Source organism: Nelumbo nucifera, chromosome 2 (genome assembly GCF_055504915.1).
Source record: "Nelumbo nucifera cultivar China Antique chromosome 2, China Antique-T2T, whole genome shotgun sequence".
Lineage (NCBI taxonomy): Eukaryota > Viridiplantae > Streptophyta > Magnoliopsida > Proteales > Nelumbonaceae > Nelumbo > Nelumbo nucifera.
In genome coordinates this window covers 6,618,765-6,644,697 of record NC_142650.1, presented here as the reverse complement: position 1 = coordinate 6,644,697, position 25,933 = coordinate 6,618,765, and the positions used below count along the sequence as shown (strand labels likewise).

Genomic DNA, 25,933 nt, shown 5'->3' with positions numbered 1-25,933 from the left:
TCGACCATCCATCAAATTTCAAATCTCAAAATGACCATTTCGCCCTTTATTTAAAAATATTCCAAATAAATCATTCTTATTTGTACACTTTCTAAATTCAAGATATCCGTTTTAAGATAAAATCCAACACCTCCAAACCCGTCAAAACCTCCATTAACCCCTGATCACCCATCCATTGAATTTTGCATAAAATCCTCATTTTACCCCTCTCATAAAAACGCCCTTTCGTCACTCGTTACTCCCAAAATCAAAGATTTACATCATGACACTTCTTCCAAGGCCCCTAAACCTTACCAAAGTCTTCCTTAACCTTTCGATCACCTATCCACCAAATTTCAGACCTAAAACTCCCATTATGCCCCTCTTACAGAAAATATTCAGATTTGAGCCATTTCATTGGCCGGACCACCTGTACTTCAAATTCCCTCGACCCGAACACATTTAAACTGATTGAATATTATCAATTTATCTAAGACATTTAGAAATCCGATCCTGCAAAGTTTTAGCTCAAAATCCCTCGATTTGCCCATTAATCGAATAAGATTCTATTTCGGGCTTTCTCGCGGATCGAATTGCTTGTATTGCAAATTCCCTTAATCCGAACACATTTGAACTGATCAAACCCCGCCAATTTGTCCAAGCCCATTAGAAACACCATTATGTCAAATTTCAGCTCAAAATTCCACCATCAAATAAAGATTTTATTTTAGACGTTCTTATCGGTTAAATCACCCGTACCTCAAATTCCCCCAATCTAAGCACATCTGAGTTGATCAAAACCCGCAAATTCGTTTAAAAACCTCATATTATTAAATTTCAACTTAAAATACAAAGATTCCATTTTGAGTTTTTTCGTTATTCTCGAAATGCTCGTACCTCAAATTCCCTGGATCCAAGCACCCTTGGGCCAATACCAATTGATCAGAATGGGCAAAATCCCTACCCTATCAAATTGCACCCAAAAATAACACCCTTTTCTAATCGTTTGATAAAAATACCCTTAAATGTCACAAAATTATAAAATTACCCCTTTACCCCTTTATAAAAACCAAGAGATCGGCCATAGAGGCACTGTTCACCGGGGATCTCCTTCAAGCTCTCCAACCTAGCGGCGGCAACTCTCTCCCTCTTTCTTCCTCTCTTCTTCTCCTCCCCCAATCTTCTTTCTTCTTCTTCATTTTTTGCTCCACCCTCCTCTGCTCCACCACCGCTGTAGCTCACAATAGCGGTAGTTTCTTTTTTCTCTCTCTGGCTTCTCCTCTCCTCTCTCTCTTCCTCCCCAACTCTCTGTCTGTATCTGTTCCACGATCACCGCCGCTGCAACTTCTAGCAACGGCGGCATTCCCTTGATCGGCCACCTCTCTCATTATCCTTTCTCTCATTTTCTCCCCTCTGTCACTTCCTTTGTCTCTCTTTCTCTCATTCTCCCTCCTCCTCTTTCTCACCAGCGAGCACCCACGCACTGTTCGTCTTCATGTTCTCGACACTAAGAGAGTGGCAGCGAGCTTCTTCCCAAGTTCTCCTCCTCCCAATACAGATCATCCCTCCACTGCAACTCATCTCCCCACCGGAAATCCCCCTCTCTCTATTCTTTTTATTCTTTGTAATTTTTTTTTACTGTTCTCTTTTTCCTTTTCCTTTTTCCTTCTATTCCCCTTGAACCCGCCGCTACCACAGCAACGATTGGATTGTCAGAACTGAACCAGTCCGTCACCTCTTCCTCAATCTCCCTCATCTTCTTCTCTGTCTCTCATTCACCTGGACCTTCTCTCCCTCACTCCATTCTCTTCTTTTTTTTTTTTTTTTTTTTTTTTCTTTCATTCCTCCTCTCTATTCACCGCTGCAACAACCTAGACAGAGCACACACCTCCAAGGCTCCTTTATCTCTGGCCAATTTCTGTAACCGATGAGAATCCAAGGTGTCAACCGGGAAGAGTAACATCTCTGCTTTAGTTTGTAACCCGTTTCAAGCTTCGTGACGATTGGAAAGGGCCCACCATCGATGAACCAACCATGACCTGGTATTCGATTCAAAAGCATGCAGTTATCTATCCAACACCAACATCGTGGCTCTGAATTTTGATTCGAAGGCAACATTCAAAGCGAACTTCTCCGGTTTTTGGTTCAACTCCATTAGCTTTGGTTTATTTCTTTATTTTCTCTTTTATCCTATAACTTTGCATTGTTTTCCTATTAATCTATTAACTTAACAATATTTCCGTGCACTGGTTGGATTATTAACGATTTGTTCTTTTTTTCTCTATCTGATGCCATTCCTAATTCATTCACGAGCAAGCAGCAGTTCTCTGGGCTGAATTAAGGACATCTGAATTCGATTATTAACGATTTGGTTCTCTTTCGTTTAAATGCATGCTCGGTAGATTAATTGAGACTGTTTGTTTTACACCGAGTTTGGTTAGGAATCCGAATCACTGACATCATGTATGTATTGGTAGTAATTGTTTTATTTATTTATTTATTTGCTGAGTTTCCTTAGATTGTGTTGCCATATTCTGAAGAGGTGTTGACATAACGATTGTCATTAGCCTTAATGCTTGCTTAATGGGTAGAAACACAATGGAAATTAGTTAGGTAGCTATTGGATAGTTACGGTTATGTTGATGTCATTTTAATTGTAGGAATGATTCCCATCTTGTGGGTAGTGAATATTTCTTCTTAGATGGCTGATTAACTCCTTCCGTCCTATTAATTAATAAATAATTTTTAGAGTTTTTTTTTTTTTCTTTTTCATCTTTCTTTGTTATGTGTAATTCTGCAGGACAATGGAAAATAATTTATCCTTTTAAGGCACTAAACAACTATCATTCCCGTTCATGTACATATCATTCATTTTAGTTGGTTAATTTCTCTATCCTTTCATTTTTAAAAAGTTTTCTTTTATCAAAGTAATGTTCTTTTTTTATTTTGTCTCATCCCTTTTATTTTCTTTGCTATATAATTGCCATTTTGTATTTTGCAACGATTCACATCTATTGATAAGGGCTTGTACATTTGTGTATGTTTTTTGACTTCCCCATGTGGACCCCACTTAATCAGATACGGGAGAGGGATGCCTAATCCCTTCCCCCTCCCATCCAGGTCTTATCGAGCTGGTTAGATTGGTACCTTACACATGGAGTCACTAAAAGACCAAAATGATTTTAAGTGGAAAAGCCCCAGTAGGTCCATCACTCCCAATTCATTCCCAATTGTGGGTGGCGACTCCAAAACAGCCCCAAGTGAGCCGTTTTTCGATGCTCACACCCCCTGTACTTTGTTTTGCGACAAAGACCCCCCTAGTACTATGATTGTGAGACAAAGACCCCCTTCCGTTAACTTTCTGTTGAAATCCGCCGTTGCAATATTTTTTAATCCCTATACTACCCTTGTAAGAAAAACACTGTTCATCTTCTCCGACCTCATGATACACGAATAGCAGATTCCTTCACATTTCTCTTTCTCTCCCTCTCTCTCTCTCTCCCCCATCTCTCTTCTTCCCGCTTTCCTCTGTTCTGTCCAAACTGTCTAGTCTTTAGACTCTCCTTGATCTTCTCTCTCCACCGCCTGAGCTAAGCTGCTGGTTCTGCAATCCTGCCATGAAAAAAGTCAGAAAAGGAAAACAATAAAAGGATTTGCAACTTAAACCTCTCAATCGTTAGCAACTCGGCATTCATGAACTGGTCAGCTTCTCTCGGCTAGGATAGCAACAACACCCCTGTTGTAATCCCTTCGAGCACCGAATTCCACCCACAATGAGTTAGGAACCCGCCCACGGCTCCATGGTTCAGTATTGGGACTTGTGGGGCCCATCCCCTTATAATCAAACCTCTCTCCGCCACCCGGTCTTCGATCTCCTTAAGGATAACCTCTCGATCGTCTGCTTCCTGTCTTGACATTATCATCTTAACGGTCCAAAAAAATCTGACTCCACTTCGTTCCAGCCCGGCTCCAACTATCGTTTCGGCAGCAACACTTGACCACCAAAACAAACGCATAAAACACAAACTCGTCCAGGCAACGGTCGAGCCACTCCAGCACATCAGCAGGTGTTGGGTAAGTTGCACTATAGTAGCAGAAATGAATGTAAAACCAATCCCAGGACAGCAAGAACCTTTCCCCCAAGTTTGTGTGTCAAAGTGGGTTTGCCAACAACAATAATAAGTAAACAATTCAGCCAAGTAATAGAAAAACAGATAACAATCACCATACAAAATAGCACACCACAATTAATTCAGAAATTAATGGGTACAATAGTCTTCTCTAGTTGCAACTAGAGGCTTACAAACATCAAGGAAATAATCATTGGCTCACAAAAACAACATTAACATCACCAAATGCAAGGTGGATACAACACAAACATAAGTTTAGATCTCACCAAGTTGCTGTAAATCTGAACTGAGAAGTAGAGAAAAAGAAGAAGAATCACCAAATCTGAATTGGAGTGGGATTCTTAACTCCAACACTTAATATCATCAAGAACGGGCTTGAAAGGCACCTCCGAACTTGATCTTGAATGGAACAAGAGCCAACTTTTTCCTCTTCTTCACAAAACTCAAAGAACCAGAAAATAACTTTCTTTTTTGGTTATGTATATATTTTTTTCTTTCTTCTTCGTTCTTCTCTATTCGGTGGGTACTAGTTTGACGCCACTCAAAAAAACACAAACCGAAAATGTGGTAACCACTTTACCACTATTCGGCTCCCTTTTCTTTAGGGAGCAAATGAAGGTGGGGTGGGCCCCTCCATATGGGTTGGACCCACACCCAACAGTTCTCCCCCTCCAGCTCATATGGGGGGCTTCATCAAGCCCGCAACTTCTTTGCAAAATTCAAATTTGTTTCTAGGCAAGGACTTTGTTAACATGTCTGCACCATTCTCATTAGTATGAATCTTCTCAATGTTCAACAACTTCATATCCAACACATCCCGAATCTAGTGGTACCTTACATCAATATGTTTGGATCTTGAGTGGAAAGTTGGATTTTTAGAGAGATGGATAGCACTTTGACTATCACAATAGAGAACATATCTTTCTTGCTTCATGCCCAATTCTTGTAAGAACTTCTTCAACCATAGGATCTTCTTACAGGCTTTTGTAGCTGCAATGTATTCAGCCTCTGTAGTAGACAATGCAACACACTTTTGAAGTTTGGATTGCCATGAAATTGCTCCCCTTGCAAAAGTCATTAAATATCCCGGAGTGGACTTTTGGGAATCAACATCACCAGCCATATCTGCATCAGTGTACCCATCCAACATGACTTTACCATTCCCGAAGCATAAGCATATCTGAGAAGTACCTCTGAGATACCTGAATATCCATTTTACTGCTGTCCAATGTTCTTTGCTGGGGTTAGAGAGAAATCGACTAACTATACCAACAACATGAGCAATATCTGGCCTCGTGCACACCATAGCATACATTAAATTGCCAACTGCCGAAGCATAAGGCACTTTCTTCATTTCAACTTTGTCTTTCTCACTTGTAGGACATTGTTTAGTGTTGAGCTTGAAATGACCTGCAAGTGGAGTAGTAACTGGTTTTGCATTGCTCATGTCGAACCTCTCAAGAACCTTCTCAATATATTTTTCTTGAGATAACCATAACTTCCCATCCTGTCTATCTCGAGAGATCTTCATACCAAGAATCTATCTAGCTGGTCCCAAGTCCTTCATTGCAAAAGATTTGCTAAGCTCATTTTTCAACCTGTCAATCTTGTTAGAATCATGTCCAACTATCAACATATCATCAATATAAAGCAAGAGAATAATGAAATCACTATCAGAAAATTTCTTTACAAATACACAATGATCTAAAGTGGTCCTAGTGTACCCATGATTAACCATGAAGGAGTCAAATTTGTTATACCACTGTCTTGGTGCTTGTTTCAACCCATACAAGCTTTTCTTTAATTTGCACACCAAATGTTCTTTTCTTTTTTCTTTGAATCCCTTTGGTTGCTCCATATAGATTTATTCTTCCAAATCACCATGAAGGAAGGCAGTCTTCACATCAAGCTGTTCAATTTCCAAATTTAAACTTGTAACTAGTCCAAGCACAATTCGAATAGAAGACATTTTCACCACAGGAGAGAATATATTTTCAAAGTCGATACCCTTTTTCTGACTGAAACCCTTCACAACCAGCCTTGCCTTGTATTTTATTTGTGAGCCACTCTCATCAGATTTCAATTTATAAACCCATTTGTTTTTGAGAGCCCTTTTCCCCTTTGGTAATTTCACCAAATCGTAAGTGTGATTCTCATGCAAGGATTTTAATTCCTCATGCATTGCTTTCAGCTACTCATCTTTCTTGTCATGTGACATAGCCTCTTGATAAGCCTCTGGCTCTCCCCCATTTGTCAGCATCACATACTCATGTGGAGGATACCTAGTGGAAGGTCTTCTCTCTCTAGTTGATCTTCTAAGCTGAACCTGTGGTGAAGGAATTGGAGATACATGTTCATTTTGTACTTCCTCTGTATTTTCATTTATAGGAGTTTCATCCCTAACTGTATCATCTTGTTCATTTGGTACAACTTCCCCGTGATCACCATCAACTGTAGGTGGGAAAACCGGATCCAAGTTAACTGGAACATCAACAGAGAATTTTGGCTTCTAAATTTTCTCTATATCTTCAATTGTTTGATCTTCAAGAAATACAACATCTCTGCTTCTGATTACTTTCTTTTCCACTGGATCCTATAACCTGTACCAAAACTTTTTGTGCCCATAGCCTAAGAAGATGCACTGTTTAGCCTTGTCATCAAACTTGGATATTTCATCTCTAGGAATATGAACAAATGCCCTGCAGCCAAACACTTTCAAATGACTGTATGATATGGCTTTCCCTGTCCAAACTCTTTCAGGAGTATCTCCATTCAAAGGAACTGAAGGATAAAGGTTGATGAGGTCAACTGTAGTTCTCATAGCCTCACCCCAAAAGGATTTGGGTAACTTAGCATGAGAGAGCATGCATCTGATTTTGTCAGTAATTGTTCTGTTCATTCTCTTTGCTACTCCATTGTGTTGAGGAGTCTTAGGAACACTTTTCTCAAGCCTGATACCATGGATCCTACAATATTCTTCAAAAGGACCCCTATATTCACCACCATTATCAGCTCGGATACACTTCAACTTATTCCCTGTTTCTCTCTCAACCTTGGCATGAAAATACTTGAAAACATCCAACACATGATCCTTAGATTTCAAGGCAAATGTCCACACTTTTCTGGAATGGTCATCAATAAATGTCACAAAATATAATGCACCACCAAGAGATCTATCTTTCATGTAACAAACATCAGTGTGAACTAAATCTAAAACATGAGACTTTCTAGATGGAGGAAATTTATGAAATGCAACTCTACTCTGTTTGCCAGCTAAGCAATGTACACGTGTTTCAAGAGGCATACCTTTCACATTAGGAAGAAGATTTTCTCTGGAAAGTATCTGAATCCCTTTTTCACTCAAATGTCCAAGCCTCCGGTGCCAAAGCTCAATGGATGAATCATGAACTGCATTCACCTCTCATTTGCTCAACCTTGTTTGCATCACATAAAGGGCATTGTGCTTCTTTCCCTTTGCCACAATGACTGAGCCCCAACTAAGTTTCCATTTTCCATCATTGAAGGTATTTGCATAACCTTCATCATCTAACCTGCCAGTGGAAATCAGATTTAGGCGGATATCAGGAACATGTCTAACATTCTTCAAAATTAATTTGCAACCAGTATTGCTATCTAAACAAAAGTCTCCCATGCCAACAATCTTGGATGTACCAGCATTCCCCATGTGAACATGTCCAAGATCACCTGTAGTGTAAGTTGTGAAAAATTTATCATGGGGAGTAACATGAAAAGAAGCACCCGAATCAATGACCCAATCACTGTTTGGGCATGCAAAGTTGACATAATTATCATCACAAACAATAACAACATCACCCTCGGCTGCAACAACTGTTGTATCTTTTCCTTCTTTCTTGCCTTCCTATATCATTAGGGGCTGAATTACTAACCAAAATTTCCCAACTGTCAGGCAAGGAACTAAGTAACAATAAGGCCTACACTTCATCATCCAGATTTAATTTCATAGTAGTCAATTGATTTATCAAAACTTGAAAATCACTCAAATGTTCAGACATATTAGTCCCATCTTTATATCTCAAGTATGTTAGTTTTCTAGTCAAGGCAGCCTTGTTTAAACCTGTTTTCCTTTCATATATAAACTCTAATTTTTTCCATAAAACATCAGCCCTAATTTCTTGTGCAACATGGTGAAAAATACTGTGGTTGATCCACTGTCGGATTTGGCCTACGGTTTTTCTATGCATGATTCCCCATTCATCACTTGACTTGTCACTTGGCTTTACTTCATCACCTCTTATGGGTAGGTAGAAATCTTTGCAATAAAGAATGTCCTCCATTCTGGGTTTCCAAATGGCATAATTCGGTGAAGTCAATTTTATCATAACACCCGAGGATTCCTCCATTTGTATCAACACAAACAATTAATTTCAGCCAACCTGGCTCTGATACCACTGTTGGGTAAGTTACATTATAGTAGCATAAATGAATGTAAAATCAATCCCAGGACAGCAAGAACCTTTCCCCCAAATTTGTGTCAAAATGGGTTTGCCAACAACAATAATATGTAAACAATTCAGCCAAGCAACAGAAAAACAGATAACAATCACCACACAATAGCACACCGGAATTTTTACGTGGAAAACCTCAAAATGGGGGAAAAACCACGGGACCTATGGTCCGTAAGTCTTTCACTAATTCAGAAATTAATGGGTACAATAGTCTTCTCTAGTTGCAGCTAGAGGCTTACAAACATCAAGGAAATAATCCTTGGCTCACAAGAACAACATTAACATCACCAAATGCAAGGTGGATACAACACAAACATAAGTTTAGATCTCACCAAGTTGCTGTAAATCTGAACTGAGAAGTAGAGAAAAAGAAGAAGAATCACCAAATCTGAACTGGAGTGGGATTCTTAACTCCAGCACTTAATATAATCAAGAACGGGCTTGAAAGGCACTTCTGAACTTGATCTTGAATGGAACCAGAGCCAGCTTTTTCCTCTTCTTCACAAAACTCAAAGAACCAGAAAATAACTTTCTTTTTTGGTTCTGTATATATTTTTTTCTTTCTTCTTCGTTCTTCTCTGTTCGGTGGTTACTAGTTTGATGCCACTCAAAAAAACACAAATCGAAAATGTGGTAACCACTTTACCACTATTCGATTCCCTTTTCTTTAGGGAGCAAATGAAGGTGGGGTGGGCCCCTCCATATGGGCTGGACCCACACCCAACAATAGGTGACACCGTACTGAGCCCACTTCGTTCATCAGATCCAACACCAGCACTAGCACCCTTCATCATAGCCAGAGGGCCCACACCCTAAACACGGTGGTGACCCATTTCCTTCTTCAGGTGATCTAGATACACGCCCTCCAGCGCATCGAATGTGTTCAAAATGCATCCCTGTAGATTTGCCATTCTTGACGATCTGCCATCGAGGAATTTGCGATCATGCCATCCTTGACGATTTTCCAGTCGGGATTCGATTCCCTGTAAAGACGGATTATAGAGGGAAGGTGGTTGTAAGGAAAGGAAGGGGAATGTGGGAGGCTGGGGAAGGAGATGGGAGATGTGGAGGGATGTAGAGTTCCGAGTTTCGAACAAGAACGTTGAGAATGGAGGCTAAAAATGTGTCGGAGGAGTAGAAGGCAATCTGGGGTACACCCAGGCGACGAGAGAGGTGCTGGGTCCAACCGAGGAAGAAATCAGAGAGGTTGGCTACGGGTGGGGAAGGGTGAGTATTCCACTGGGTGATGGGATTGGAAAGTGCAGAAAGGGCGCATATGGTGGGAGTATTGCCACGGTTTCCGATGTCCTTGACGTTCTCAACGCCGGGGGAAGAGATGGGTGATGGTGGAAAGGGAAAACGAGGGTTTGGATGGAAGGGTGTTTGGAGAGAAGAGGATGTAGAAAGGGGAGGTTGTTGGGTGTGATGAGTATGGTGATGGTTAAGCTACGAATGGCCAATTGGTGGGTGAGATACAGAAGTGGTAGGCGTAGGAAAAGGAAATACTAGTATGTGTGTGCCACCGTCAGAGGGATTCGTCGACATCTTGTTAGTGTAGAGAGAGGGGAGGAGAGAAAGGGGAAGGGGAAGAAGAGAGATCGGGGGAGAGAGAGGAAAGAGAAGGGGAGAGAAGGAATCTGCTGTTTGTGTATCGTGAGGTTGGGGAAGATGAACAGTGTGTTTCTTATAAGGTAGTGTGGGGATTTAAAAATATTATAACGACGGATTTGAATGCAAAGCTAACGGAAGGGGTCTTTGTCTCACAGTCATAGTACAAGGGGTCTTTGTTGCAAAACAAAGTACAGGGGGTCTTTGTCACAGACCCCACAGTATAGGGGTCTTTCTAATTTACCTTTTTTTAATATGTCGAATCAACCGATTTGATTAACTGGATTTTCGGTTTGATTTCGGTCGATTTTTCGATTTTTCTTGCTCAGTAGCTCACTCTACAATGTTTTTCCTGGTCTATTTCAATGTTCTTAAATGCAGAGGCTAACGTTTCTTTGCTTTGGTTTCACATATGGAGAGTTTCACCTCTCCCTTGACATGAGCGCTTCTTTCTTCTCGGCAAAGGTGAGCTTTATTATTGTTATTGTTTTACATCTTTTGATTTCTGATTTCCTAATCCCTCCGCCTTGTTTTGCTTGCACTAGCCACTTCTATATTGTCATTTTCTCGTTGAGTTTTGACCATTAACGTATACATCTCTCTCTTCTTTTTTCCCCCTCTCTTTCTAGGGTCTTGATTTCTACTTTGTATTTCAAGGGTTTAGTTCTGGTTCGGTTTTTGTTTTTCTTCTCTGTTATGGACACACCACCCGGCAGCGCAATGCGGCGCAGTCATAGGCAGCAGCACGCACAGCGGGCCGCCCAGCAGCATGCACCGCCCGGTAGCGCGCCGCACGCACCGCCTGGCAGTAGCACGCGCCGCACGACAGCAGCACTGGGCGGCAGCACGCATTGAGCAGCAGCACGCGCCGCACGGCAGCAGCACGCACCGCACGACAGCAACACGCACCACACGGCAACAGCACTGTGAGACGCCCGGCAGCAGCAGTAGGCAGGACCCACACGACAACTCATTAGGGTGGGTCCGCACTTATCTAACCACGTCAGCTCTGCTCGCCAACTCGCCGCCAGCTACTCCATTCCTCATCCCTTATCCTCATCTCATCTTATTTTATCTTCTTAGTAGGAGTTCTGTTCTTATCTATTAGAGATAAGAACTGAGTGCTGTTAGAAGTCTGTTAGAAGTAGGAGTTTGATTTAAAGTTGGATTGTCCTAGCTTAGTCGAATGTCTCCTCTTGTAATCTCCTATTTAAGGAGCCACAAATTGAAATAAAGGCATTCAGTTTTCCCAGTCAAGAAAGAGAGTGAGGAGAGTTCGGGTGGTCTCTTGGACAAATCACCCATTAGGAGAGTTCGGGTGATCTCTTGGACAAATCACCCACGCGATTGCCACAATAGGGTCTGTATGCAAGGCCAAGGGCAAGGGAAGACAGGAGGCTCTCCCGGTGGACCGACCCGTGATGAGATCCTATGCGCGGGACCATAACATTCTCATTGTTTTTTTTTTGTCTAATACTGAACTTGGATGAAATCCGAAAACCGATACATCCGATCGAACTTGAACTCAGAATGGTCTCTCATGCATCCGATGGGAGTTCGGATTAAATTCGGATGGAGGGTTTTCATTCTCGAATCAAACCTGGATTTATGTACATCCAATCAGAGTTCAATCCGATTACAGGCCTACATTTCCGTAAAGGATGATATTTTGGTTGGCCAAGATGGTGTCTTCGGCTTTCACTGGCTGAGACCCCTGTGAGTCGATGGTCATTAGTGAGAATGTGAGATTGTTGGTGTTCATTAAATTGGTAATTTTGGGCATTCCTTGTTTGGTGATCGAGTATCCCTCTTATTCATCAAGGGTCCAGGTTTGTTAGTGATTTATCATCTTATATTGTATATTGATTTCGGTTGTTCTATAATTCTCCACATGCATTAACTGGTTTGTTCTAATTATCCGCCAAACGTTTATTACAGTTTGACTGCATTAAGCCATTAACTATTCTTTCATCATCATTTGGTTTATTCATCTGACTTCCACGAAAGTCAAATATGGTTCCCATACAGATAAATCGTTGCATTCTAATTGTTTGTTATGAGAACCGATAGAATAGAAGAAAGCTCTAGTTCCAGTCTACCTTTTGTGCCAAATACAAGGAAGTGGAAGGTGAAAAAAAAAACAACCTAGTCTTCCCTCTATGTGATTTATGTCAAAAAAAAGCCATCACACTGTCGTTTCTTCTTTCTTCTTATTTTCCATATAGCAAGTAGCAACCCCAGACCCTTTCTTCTTCTTTTCCTGAAATAGGTGTCACAAGCCTAATCTAGGTAACCGAGACCAAGGCAGTGCTGCTTGGCAAGGCTGACTTCTCCTTGTTGCTCAACAACCTGGTTGATGTTGAGAGTAGATGATACCGTTTTTCCGGTGTAACCTTAGTTTTCAGTGTTGCACATGTCTTGTATTAGCGTTATTGACGTACCTTCATGTCTAAACAAGAAAAACGCTGGGGCTTATTGGACAAAACTCATGTTGCATCTAATCTATCACATGGAAAATTCCTGGGTGATCTAGAACACTTAATTTAATTTATCTCTAGCACCACCGTGTCCTTTACTTTTCTTTTATTATTTAATGGACACACACACACACATTCTCATGCATCTTGATTTTTAATATTGATTTTGATGTCATCATATTCGATGTTCTGTTGCCTAGTAACCACACGGCTTCTTTCATAATCTGTGAAGAAGAAAATTATGGGACCAAGATGGAAGGGGAAAGATTCAGAAGCTCGAGCTCTTGCAGAACCCATGTCAGAAATTGTCCAACAACTTCAATCATGTCTAATTCATTCCAAGACACGTGGCTTGCTCTTGGGTTGTAGTGTACTTCTTGGAGCAGGGGCTGATTGTATGGATTTGCTGATCCGTGCATGTTTTGGTCAACCCATCATCACAGCTGAGAAAGATAAGCAATGGTTTGAGTTGAGTCTGGAAGAGTCTTTTTACCTCTTCCACTCTCTCAGATGTCTTGAGATTGCAGGGGAAGATAAGCGTTTGAAAAATGAAGATGAAATATGGCAGTATATAATATCCAAGAAACCTGCATTTCCTTATTTCTATAAAGCTTACTCCCATCTACGTGATAAGAATTGGGTTGTGCGTTCAGGTTTTCAGTATGGTGTAGATTTTGTTGCTTACCACTACCATCCAGCTTTGGTGCATTCAGAATATGCCATCCTTGTTCTATCAGAAGGCAGTGATGATGTGAATGGCCGGCTGAATGTGTGGTCTGATCTTAAATGCATGGTTCGGTTATGCGGCAGTGTTGTGAAGACATTGTTAGTTCTTAGGATCAATAGAAGTGATGGTTACCTTGCAGTTTCCCCTTTATGTTTGGAAAAATGCAATGTTGAGGAATATACGATCACAAGATGGAATCCAGAGCAATGTCGTGAGGAGAAGACAATAAATAAAAGAACTGGGTAAGACTTTTAATTATCTGTCTTTTTATTCTTGCTACAAAGAATATGTTTGAAAAATTTTATTTGATCTAACAAAGTGTTACTTTGCTAATGCTTCATGTTTATCTGGCGAAACTTATGTTGCTGTTTCATGGTTGAACTTGCTTGTAACTGTTTGTGCTATTTTGCAAGTTCACTATCAAACACATTGTGACTCTGAAACATTATACGCTAACTTAATGAAGAATATGCAGACTGACTACACATCACATCTTAGTGGCAAGAATCACTCACTGTTCATGAGACAAAAACATGATCAATTCTCAAAGTAAAAAGACCTGGTCATAGTCAAAACATCAGACCTATATATGTTCCTTTTCTTTTCATAAAAAAGCAAGTTATTATCCAACAAAAAATATTATTATTATATTTTGATGTAATTATCAAGAATACTATAATTAATTGGAAAACAATATAAATGGGGTGACTGGGCCATTCACCTCGTCACCAAACAATCCAATCAAAATATCCCCCATAGAACTAGACATGCAACTATCTTAATAAATTGCAATTTCCTTTTTGCTCTTTGTTAAAACCGGAAAGGAGAAAAAGGAAAGAAATAAATGCTAATAGATATACTATGGTACCTGGATACCTATACGACACAATGTTATGACAGCCAACTCATCGAACTGTTTTTCCATCGAGATGGCAGTCAATGGTTTAATTATCTGGGTCAAATGAGTTAACCTGTGACATTATAAGTTAAATAATAAATATATAGAATAGATAAATTACAGAAAAAATATTAGAAAGTATAGAAAATTGGGCATGTGCTGCATGTCTCAAATATTATATGTTCATCATATTAAACAAAAAATAATTGTGATAAATGAGAATAATTGTTATTAATGATGATGGAAATGGCTAAAATACAAAAAAAAAAAAACCAGAAAAGATGATTAATGTCTAATCAGTGATTGTTCAGTAGTGTTCAACCAGCTGCGTCAAGTAAATGATTTGGGAGCTAAATAGACCTAGAAACCTGGCTGGGTGATGGGTTGACTAATCTAACTGGCCAGTTCAATCACAGGTTGAAGACATGATTTGGTATGTGCATATGCATTCTAGAGACGATCCAAAACTTTGAGGGTTGTTAAGTCTGGAACTCCAACCCTAAGAATTGGGAATAAAGCCCAAGCCCGAGGTCAAGCATGAATTATTCAGCACGAGCCCAAGAGCCCAGCCCGCACTAAAATTTGATGTACTCGGGTTGGGCTCGGCCCCTGGTCAGGCTTAGGTTGGTCAATTAGCCCACATTAAAAATTGATATACATGTGTGTAATATGTATGCATGTATGCATATATGTATATTTTATCAGAAAAACATGCATATATATGCATTTTTTTTTATCAAAAACATCGTTTTTATTAAATTAAGAGAAGAGAGGGAATAAGTATACAAAGGGGGAGATAAAATAACTTAGCTCCCCAAAAACAGAAAACACAGGGAATGCAAAGAAAAATATTAAAAACTAGCCCAAAAAACAGCCTCCCTATTCGCTCCTTGCTTGGCCAACCCATCCGCAAATGAGTTGGCACTCCTTTTCACCCAGCTGTACTGAATCTCAATGTCCCTACCCAGCCATAAGAACTGTTTTTTTCATTGTTAAAGTTCCACAAACCACTGTCCTCTGTCTTCAACCAACTAACCACCACCTTCAAATCACCTTCCAGAATCAAGCGGCTAATATTTAATTCCTTTGCTCTTCGAATACCTTCAAGCGCTGCAAGGATCTCAGCCCTAAGAGAGTCACCTTCTCCAATAGGGCCAGAGAATAAAGCAGTAACAATCCCTTCCTCATTCCTGAAAATTCCTCCAATCCCAGAGGGCCCTGGATTCCTTACGCTGCTGCCATCAAAATTCAGCTTTATAAAGCCCGAGGGGGGAGGGGATCATGCATATATATGCATATTTGCATGCAAATATGTGTTTTTACATATGCACATATACATGTTTATAATCGGGCAGGGCTCAGGCTGGGATAAGGTTGGGCTGGGACTGGGCAAGGTTCAGGCTTTCCTGAAAATTTTAAAAGTCCAAACTTTTGAGCCCGAGGACTTAAAATTTAAGCCCAGCTCATATAAAATTGTGGGTTGGGTCGGTCTGGGCTCGGGTTGGGCCTGCCCAAGTTGCACTCCTACTCACAGCTCTAGCTCCACAATTCTATAACTTGCTCAAACACATCTATTCTCCAAATTTGGGGTCATTAAGAATGTTCAGAAATCACTTGCCTCTTCATTCCCGTCTTAATTCAACTCGTTTGAGGAATTTATTTGATCTAGTTAAATGCCACTGCCACTTCATTTCTTTGTTCTCATTGTTTGTCATCTATTCATCTCTATGTGATGGAAAGTTTATCTGATGTCACTCATGTAGTGAACTAGATTGGGGGATGAGCTGCAGTTTTGTGATCTAACGTACATTTTATTTCTGCAAGTTCACCATCAAACCTATAGTGATTCATGATCATAGGAAAATTTGTGTTTTATTATTTTCACTCTATTTTGCTTGAAAGAGTCCTTCACAATTGTTAATTAATGAAAATTTTGTAAAATTTCACTATCGGAATCTATAATGTTTGAAGATTCTTGTTTATGTGCAGCGTCTGTAGGATGGTTTCTAGAGCTTGCAACAATAACGCAAAAATGAGGGTGGGAGATGTGAAATACCAAGAAGAAATTGCCCAAGATAATGGACAAAGGCATAATGCAGATCCAGAAGAAGAAAAAGAAAAACTGGAAAAGTTAAAATTCTAGAAGAAATGAAGAAAAACATGAAGACATCTATGGTAGGTGGTACCCACAATGACAAGCTCCCTCTAGCGCTTGTCAGACTTTGGGGTGTCTCCCCCAAGCCCATTCATTGTTCTGATCAAAACAAGAGTGGTACTGGTACGATTTGTCAGCAAGGCACTTGTTTTGACCGGATGGATTGCTCTCCCTCTCCTTGTGTTATCTAAATTGCGGTTCCCTACACACAAACCACTGGCTCGAGAATTTATTGAATTATAAGAGGGGTTACACCTTGACCTTGTTTTCATTTATCCGCCTTTGAAACAATAATGAGCTCGCCCCACTATATTCATTCTACCTACCCAAGGAGAGAAACATACTTTTATGTCTCAGACTCTCAGCAATAGCTGTGATTTGATTCGGGATTTGTTTGTGTGATATCCATCTCTTCGGAGGTGGAGACAACCCATTGGCTATTGGGAGGCAAAAAAGAGTAAAGACCAGGCTCCAAAGTGAACATACATACTGTCTGGATGGATTCCTTGATCTGACAAAGTCCTTTGGCAAATATTTATGCCAGATTCAATTTCTTTTGGTTCTATTTCTGCACTGAATCCTTTCGAAGCCGAGGCCCTGGCACTAAATTCTCATTCAGGCAGTAATCAAGAATTGTGGCTCGGGTCAAAAGGTTTGTGGCAATTGTCGCTTTAGTGTCAAAGTGTAGACATTCTGATTTTGTGAACAGGGGTGGTAATTCTGTTGCACATAGTGTAGCCCCAAGAGGTTTGTGGGACAGGGGGGGAGGTGGGTGGGGTTGGGGGTTCTTTGGCAATTTTCCTTCCTGGGTCAAAAGCCTCTTAGGGGTCTCTTGATATTTGTATCCTGTTTTGTCTTGCTTTGTTCTGTTAATGAAATCTCTTGATTGCGAAAAAGAGGGAAAAAAAATCCATGCCAGATCGGACGAATCCATGGCAAATGTATTCTTGTTGGTGAAGGGCGTGGGAGACTCGGACTGCATGTTCTGTCCGTAGAGGCTAGAGCTCTTGTCCTGCATGAGACTTTAGTCCTCTCATTTCATGTAGAGCTCCATGCAACAGTAATACTACTGCTGAAAGCATGGCTATTTGGACGTACCACATGGCGAGAGAGCCTGTGGACAGACTCAGCATTATTATGGTTTATGGATGTAGGGTCGGGTCGGTGAATGGTGGTGCCCTTACAGGTTGCATTTGTCTTTATTTTGACTACCGTTATGTAACAGCGGTGCTCCAAGGCTTCAACTCCTGCGGGACTCTTAATTATCAATCAAAAATAAATAAATGGTTATGGGGATTGTCATGTCTCCAACCAGTGAAGGTGGCACCTGTCACTCATCATGTATTTAATACTTACTACTTTCTTCCTCTTAATATTATTAATAAGCTTTGCCTCTCTCATTCTATTTGCAAATACAATTTCACATTCCAAATTATGTACAACCCCACTGCAGGAAGGACCGATTAAGGACATATCTAAACCGAGGTTCAAAATATAGATTCGTATCGGGCGATATTGATAATTTTTTTTTTTTACTTTTTTTATTTGTTTTTCAAAACCAGTTCAGGGGGGGAGGGGGGGGCGGGTTAAGGCTCCGCCACCCCCTGAACTGGTCAGAACTCCAATACACCCACTGTAGGGGGGTATTAAGGAGGTCCCAGAATGATACATATCAGTCAGTGTAGGCAGATACGTGTTGATACTTTGAATCTTGGTCTAAACTAAAGCAGAATGGAGCTCCAAATTCCCTGAGAAATAGAGACTTTCTCCTACTCTCCTTCAAAAGCTTCTTATGGCAGTAACACGTTCCAATGTCTCAGATTCTTAAAGGTCTAAGCTTGCAAATGGTGAAAACAAAAACTATGGGCCCATTTGGTTTGCAGGAACAAGAGTTGGAAATTGGAATTGGAATGGTCCAACTGTTTGATTGGGTGGAACCGGTACCCCATTCCTATATTCCTGCTGGAATGACATTCCCTCATCTGAGAGAATGGCCATTCCCTCCCGGAATGAAATTTGAAATTTGAAGAGTGTAGGGTAAGGGTTAAATCTAGGGCACCTAACTTAAGATAGAGAGCCATAACAGTCACCCCTCCATTTTAAAAGATGGGAGTCTGGATCTGCTATCATGCAGTGAATCTAATCACATGATCAGCTATCCCAAGTCCCAACCTCGCGTGATCCCTTTCACTTGAATGCTTCAAACGCTAGCCAATTTTTTATATTAAAAATTTATCATTTTGGGTTGATTGGGGCTAAGGTTTCAACTTTCAAAAAAAGGTATAAGAGCTGTGATGTAGGAGCTCTGAGCCCGGAGATTCTCAGTACCAGAAGATCCATGGAAAAGGGAAAAACAGTAAACCATCTCGAGGAGAACCAATCCCAAAAGATTCAAGTCTTAGGGGCGGTCTGATAATAGTTGGAAGTAATGGAATTTGATAGAAAATAAGAATGGAAGTCAAATTCAAGGACAAGGAGTTTTGTGAATCTCCAATAATAGCCAAATTAGTGAATTCTTAAGGAAATTATGAGTTGTTTAGTATATGAAACTGAACTCGGATTGATTACTATACCATAGAATTTTTTTGATTATTTTATCTACTGAAAAAACAATTCAGTTTAGCTACTTTCACTCTTATCAAACAGCCGCAGTTTAATGGTAATGGAGAGCTGCCCATGAGAGAGTTAAATCTTTTTATGTGAGTTCAATTGGTATAGTTTGCTTCGGGTTGGCTATTTTCTGTTATTCTGTGTGGTGGGCTGACAGGGCTGGCAGGGCTGATAACTGGTGAACCGCCAGACCAGTTCGGAGCCGAGTTCCACTCCGGTTCGGCCCGGTACTAAACAGGCCAGGCCAGGCCAGCAGAAGTAAGGTCCATATTCTCTTGTTTGTTGGGACTCGGGAGCATTTCAAGGTTGCACGTGCAAGCAAATGGGAAGTGGGAACAGGGAGGACCCCGATGCCCACGGCCCACCCATTAACTATTAATATCCAACATTGAAACTAACTAAGCTAAATTAATTAAAGGCACAAAATCTAATTAAATAATGTTTAACTTGTTAATGATTGTAGAACCTGAGACACCAGTCCGTCAAACAAGGCTTCCCTACCTCCAAACTACTACCTAGCTTTTCGTTAATTTCCCCTTTTTCCTTACACCGACATCACAACAGAATAATTGAGACTTTTAATTAATGACTATCACAGAAACCCATCAAATTTCAATTTCTTCATACAAAGAAACAACCAAAGCTATAGACAAAAAAAAAAAAAAAAATTGGTCTTAGAACATAGCAAAAAAAGAGGAACCAATCCAACTGATGAACTCATTGATCTATTCTATTCATTCTCCATACAAGAAAGTTACAAAGAAAAAGGACGAAGCGAGAATTAGAAGTGAATCCTACTAGGCTGAGCCTTTGTCATCCTGGCCATGCCGTAAGGCTCGTCGTTGTCGATTCTCCGGTTGTTTCTGAAGGCGGCGCAGCCGATGATGTAGACGATGACCAGGATGATGAGCACCACAATGTTGATCACCGAGACCTTCCTCCAGCTCCTCTTCAGGCTTGCCAGCACACCCGCCTTGCACGAGTCGCAGGCGTAGCAGAGCTGCTCCTGATCGTTGCTCCACTTCAAGCAATCCGAGTTTGTCCCCATCAACCCTGCTCCCTGGTTCCACACGGTCTCGTTCGAGTACACGTACCCACACTCCGTGGGTGGCTTGCAGCAACCGGACTACATACAGTAATGGAATAATTTCGTCAATTTTGGGTATTAGTCAGAGGCTTAGATTAATCCATTGAGCTGACAAATAACAAGGATTCATTTGCTTTAGACTTAATGGGCCAGAGCTGGACCAGTCGCCCAGAAGTGGTCTTCTAAAACCCGGCTACCAGTGGACCAGACCAGCTTGAAAGTCGAATTATTAACAATATTAATCGGTCCCGCCAGTTCGACTGGAGCATATCGAATTATCAAGAGCCCCTGAAACTTTGTTAATCAGGGAGGGAGAAAACAAAAACTGCAAAGATTAAAAGAAGGAAGAAGGATTCGTGTTTTTTGATCACCATAGACGAAAAGGAATCGGGGGAAAACGAGGCGTTTGATTACTTGCCCCCATGATCAGATCGTAGTTGTATTAGAATTCTCAGAGTTTACCTGAATAAGCAGCACAAATCTTGTTCAAAATTAACAAAGAAAAGTTGGTTTGGTTGGTGTTACCTGGATAGGGCTGAGCTTTCTGAGATAGAACATGTCAGCAGTCTCGGGTACTCCATTATACTGGCGAACCATCTTCCCGCAGACCTTGGAGTCCCTGATACAAGAGCTGATCTTGGCCCAGTAGCTGTCATCGTCGATGCGATCTCGGAGCCAGCCGGAGTAGTCGGAGAGGTAGTAATCAAAGTAAGCCCGGTTCATGACGACACGGCCCGAGCCCTTGTCCGTGACGACGTAAGCGAAGATGACGAAGCCGATCAAGGCGGCGATGATGAAGAACATGGCAAAGAGGTAGAGCCACAAGAGGAAGGTGTTACGGTAGCAGGCACCGGCAAAGCCGGCGAGGGAGATGACCATGATGGAGACGCCGATGATGATCAAAGGCCACTGCAGGAACCTCATGCAGTCGGTAGTGTTGGCCTTGCTGCTCAGCCATATCCCTCCTCCCAGTATGGGAATCGACAGTAGAAACGTCAAGAAATTTATGGCTCCGATCAAACTGTTACTGGCCCTCATCTCTCTCTTTCTCTCTCTCTGCCTATAGCTGTCTGTGTTTGAACTTTGAAGATTTCCTGATCCTCGGTTGCTCAGGATGGTTCTTTGGAGAAGTGAAGGAAGGAGGATGCTGGGTTTGTGTTTTGTTTTGATGGTTGGGTGACTTGGGAGGTTTGGTTTGGTGTTTTTGAGTGAAGAATGGACTACCGAGTGGAGACAGATGAAATGAGGTGATGGGTTTATTTATTTTATTTAATTTGCTTGATTCCCAGAATTCTTTGGTTGTTTATGTGTGGTTTTTTGTTAACTTTCTTTCTAATTCTCTATACGAATTGAATGCACATGGGGCAGCATGCTTCATCGTATGGAAAATTACTTTGAGTTCGATTGGGGTCTCTCTCTCCCACTCGGTCGACCAATATCCTTCTGATGGGCCCAACTAATAGATAACACTTGGATCAATTATAACCATCTGATTAATGAAATCGATGGACTGGATAGACGACAAGTGGCGTTTTGACTTTTGATAGATAAGATGAGATAAGGATAAAAGACTTAAACCTCCCTTGAGGTTTGCCTGTAAATGCTGAAACCTCGCCTCTATGTTTAAAATGAAACCAATTTTATCTCTGTTGGGTAAAAACAAAAAGCAGGAAGATCCTCCATGGTTGCGTTATTAATTTCTTCCTCCTCGTTAACGTTAAGGGGCAAAGTTTGGCAAATGTAGAATAGTGAACTGAGAAAGGGGCAAGGTTAGATTTTTCAAAAAATTCACACGCGCGGATAGAAACGGATTGATAACGGAGGGGAGCTCTTTTGTCCATTTTGAAGAGAGAGAGGGGAGATTTCAATATTTAAAACAGATTTCAAGGGTGATTTAAGTATTTTAGCTATAAGATAACTAAATTTGCGGGACGTATAATAAAAGCACAGCGTACGATTACTTCGTTCTCTACGTTTGTCATACGAGAAGGGATCAGGGCCACTGCCTGGGCCCCAGATGGATAAAGCCTATATGGAGGCCCGGCCCGTCTCGGGTATATTCTTTGTAGAAAAGCACAGCATCACCCTTTGGAGAGACGGGGAGTGGAGGGTTGTGATTTGTGAAGGCTATGTATTAAATCGTGACCCTCCCAAGTTCCATCATAAAGTGGGAGAAATCTTCGGCCATTAATCACCTAGTTTGTGGGAGAGGGAGAATCAATCACCAGAAGATTTCATGACTACCACTCAGAGTCAGGGGTTCAAGCCTTAAAGGTTGGGTTAATAGAAAGGGAGAATGACGGTTAAGCCCAGGGTCAGAATTATAGGTCCAAAGTATAGTTAGGGTAGGTATCAGCTGGAAATTGATGTTAATGCATAGGGTGGGGGTAATTGACCTTTTAAAATATTGTAGATCTGTAGTATGTAGTAGAAATCAGAATTCTGCAATGGGTATTATCGGTAGGGGTGCCCAGGTTTTGGTTAATAGAATACCAAACTGTGGGCTTATTTTTAAATCGAACCAGGGTTGTTGGATTTTGGAAAAATTGAAAACCAAAATTGAATCGAAGCTGATCTGTTAATTGGTTTGGTTATTCATCGGTTTTTTATTATTTGTAATATATATTATAAAAATATATAATAAAATATTATATTTTAAATAATAAATAATATATTATATATTATAAATAAATATTTATATATATACATATTTATGTATAGAAAATAATATATATATATATATATATATATATATATATATTATACATAAAATATATAAATATATCTATACCAGTCACGTGATTCACCACCGGTTTTCTATTTTAGTTAACCGAAATCATATTAGTACCTATAATTTCTTTAAAATATCAAACCGAAACCAACCAATCAATTCGATTAACCAATTTTTTATTTAGTTTCGATCGATTTTTTTGATTAATTCGGTTTTTTTATTTTTCTTGCTCAATTCTAATTATCGGTTTCTGAAAAATCGATAATCGAAATCGAATGAAAGTCGATAATCGAAATCGAATGAAAGTCGATTTATTAACTGATTGACGCCATCGATTCAATTTGATTTTTTCGTTTTTCTGGTTCACCCCTGATGCGCGACTACCAGTGTCATGTGGTTGGAAAAATATCAGAACTGGTGGAGTGACAACGTGGCGTTTGGCCGAGACAAACAAACAAAGTAAAACTGGTGGGTCTCGATGGAGGATCGACCACCCCCTGGCCATTCCTCTCTCCTCCAAGGTCCAAGCCCAAGGTGAAGTGAAGGTGTTGGTCCATCTGTATCTAACGACCAGACAACGGGATCGATGATTCATCAATTTTCAAGTTTGTGACCGCGTATGGTCTGATATTTTTATACGCTAAAGATGATACATACAGATCATGAATTGATTCAAAAACCCTTTTTGTTTTTGAGTAGTAGGTGATGATGGATGGGCAGCAGGGATTAGGGATTAAGGGAGGAAATGCATCAGACAGAAGCAAATCTCCATCATCTTTTGTTTCCAGATTTGCTCTCCTCTGGGCTCTGGGCTCACTTCACTTGTCACTTGTGTTGTGGGTGGGACTGATGAGACTGACTGGGAGATGGGACGCGCGCGACGAACGAAGTCGCTTTCGAGAGAAACGTCAAGCGAGGGAAGCACCACCACATCCACGTGGAGGGATCATATGGTGGGTGGAGTTCCTTTTAATTAATCTTTTTTCCCTTTTCTCCCTTAATAATTTTAAAATTAATTATTTAATAATACTTTTTTCTACTTCTTGTTTGAAAATTGAAACTTGAATAGATGGGTTGGACAAGAAAGGTAAAGCATTAATAAAACATGTAGGGAAGAATTGATGAGTTGCCATCATTATCATCACATGTCACATTTGTCATGTGGACGGTGGACCTCAGCTACACCGCACAATTACCAGCTCTCCCCTCCCCTCTCAATTGAATATAATATATGGGTTATGGGTTATTGGGTTGGGTTGTTGATAGGACCCGGATCTTTACCCACAATAACTACCAACAAACTTTATATTTGTATATCTCCTATATACAGAATAACAAACAAGCACAGATGTTTCTCATATGTGGCTGGGATATCATACTATCATGTGGGCAGAATTCTTGTGGGTGAGAAATCTGAACCGGGTTTCTAGAATCATAGAATGATGATATATCCCTGTTGCGGTGCATGCTCTATTCATTTCATTCTCATGACTCTTAAAGGCATCCGCAGTGGAGGTTCGTCCTTCACATCACTCTTTCTTAACATCTACTCCTTATAGAATGTACCCAAAAAAACGTCTCAAAGCACATTTCAACCGTATATTGAGAATATGTCTCAATGACAAGTATGGGAATTGTTCTTAATGAACATTAAGATGGACGTTCTTGCTTGTTAGGGCGTGTTTTATCACTCTATGGGGGGCAAATGTGAAATCCTCGTTCTGTTTTTCGTTTTCTCTCTCTCTCTCTCTTTTTCTCTCTCTAGTATGCATACATGCATAAAGAGAGAGAGAGGCTGCTACGTCCAATCAATTTTATTTACTATTATATCTAAGGTTTTAAAAAATGACCGAAATCAGAATTGTTCTGACCATCGGTTTATGGGTCGACAGTTTGACCATCTAATTTGAACAGATGACATGTTTTACTTAAAAAATAAAAAAATGGTTAAAACCCTTGAAAAGGTCAAACGGGTTTACATTTCGACCACCCGAGTTAATGAATCTTTGACTAATTTAATGATTTTTTTGCCAAGGCTTAGTGAAACCAGTTGCCTAGGAATGGCAATGGGATGAGGATCATATTCCCCGTCTCCAACCCTGATTATGAAATTAACCCATCCCTCGTCCCCGATTCCCGCCGGGGATAAAATTTGTCCTCCACCCCTGACCCCTGATGGGAATGGATTCCCCATGGGGACCCAAATTCTCAAAAGTTTTTTAGATAACAATATTTATTTAAAAAATAAATTTACTTAAAATAAATAAAAACTTTAAATTATAAATACTTTTTTAAAAATATAATATATAATATAAATAATATAATGATATAGTTTTAATATATATAATATAAATTATATATATAATGAGGGTTGGGGACCTCAATCCCCATCCCTAATTTCAAACTTGATCAAGATTCCTATTAATCCTTATCCCCACCTCTGTCTCATCAAAATAATCCTAATACCCGACCCCATCTGGTCGAGAAAATCGAATCCCCATCGGGAATAAAAAAAATTGCCATCTCTACGGTTGCCCGAAGGATTCCAGGATCGAATTATCCAACCACCCGGATCAACGGAAATTCGAAAACACTGATTATATCGATACAGTATCTTGGTATTCGTCATTGTTGGTCGGTTTGGTTTTTGGGAAAAAGGGAAGATTCCATGCATCCATCACCTTTATCCGTTTATCCTCGGGATGAAACTTTGAGAGGCGAATCCAAACACATAAAAAAAAAGAGGGAAAATAAAGTAAAGATATTCCAATTCCCATTTTACAACCTTTCCCGTTCGAATTTATGTAAAGAAAAAGGATCCATATCACTCACGTTGTTCTAATCCTTTGTTTTTGGAACACAAGTATGTAGGCCATTGGTCACAGCAAAAAAGCCCATGGGCCATATTTTTCGGTTGAAGTTAGTCAAACAGAAACGGTTCAAGTAACCATCTGCATGAGAACACGACACGTGTCGCACTTGCCCCACTACGTGGCCTCTCCAGCTGCATCCCCAGATATCGATGCATTGCCATCTCTCTCTGT

The 25,933-nt window shown here is 40.4% G+C and overlaps 2 protein-coding genes and 1 pseudogene across 7 annotated transcripts; 1 reads left to right on the top strand and 2 right to left on the bottom strand.

The window, feature by feature from the left end:
• The first annotated feature begins 1,063 nt into the window (after positions 1 to 1,063).
• LOC104594762 (tRNA-splicing endonuclease subunit Sen2-1) lies at positions 1,064 to 17,861 on the top strand. 5 transcript variants are annotated; one of them, XM_010255227.3, is made up of 3 exons: positions 1,064 to 2,115; positions 12,882 to 13,650; positions 16,296 to 17,861. In XM_010255227.3, the coding sequence occupies exons 2-3, from the start codon at positions 12,923 to 12,925 to the stop codon at positions 16,447 to 16,449; spliced, it is 882 nt and encodes a 293-aa protein (XP_010253529.1). In that variant the 5' UTR covers positions 1,064 to 2,115; positions 12,882 to 12,922; the 3' UTR covers positions 16,450 to 17,861. The 5 variants fall into 5 exon arrangements, with proteins under 5 accessions (XP_010253529.1, XP_010253527.1, XP_010253528.1 ...); XM_010255225.3 differs by having other exon boundaries at positions 1,064 to 2,122; XM_010255226.3 differs by having other exon boundaries at positions 1,064 to 2,142.
• Positions 3,541 to 10,141, bottom strand: LOC148801899 (UDP-glycosyltransferase 89A2-like; annotated as a pseudogene). The gene has a single exon (XR_016082671.1). The product of XR_016082671.1 is annotated as a UDP-glycosyltransferase 89A2-like (transcript).
• A 1,792-nt stretch (positions 17,862 to 19,653) lies between the features above and the next one.
• Positions 19,654 to 21,402, bottom strand: LOC104594761 (tetraspanin-3). Its single transcript, XM_010255223.3, has 2 exons — positions 20,684 to 21,402; positions 19,654 to 20,197 (listed from the first exon to the last, which is right to left on the bottom strand). The coding sequence occupies exons 1-2, from the start codon at positions 21,194 to 21,196 to the stop codon at positions 19,853 to 19,855; spliced, it is 858 nt and encodes a 285-aa protein (XP_010253525.1). The 5' UTR covers positions 21,197 to 21,402; the 3' UTR covers positions 19,654 to 19,852.
• Between the last annotated feature and the right edge of the window lie 4,531 nt (positions 21,403 to 25,933).

Coding starts and splice junctions, on each gene's coding strand:
- LOC104594762 (XM_010255227.3), top strand. CDS start 12,923: ATGGGACCAAGATGGAAGGGGAAAGATTCAGAAGCTCGAGCTCTTGCA. Junction 13,651..16,295: donor ACAATAAATAAAAGAACTGG/GTAAGACTTTTA, acceptor GTTTATGTGCAG/CGTCTGTAGGATGGTTTCTA.
- LOC104594761 (XM_010255223.3), bottom strand. CDS start 21,196: ATGAGGGCCAGTAACAGTTTGATCGGAGCCATAAATTTCTTGACGTTT. Junction 20,198..20,683: donor GAAAGCTCAGCCCTATCCAG/GTAACACCAACC, acceptor TACTGTATGTAG/TCCGGTTGCTGCAAGCCACC.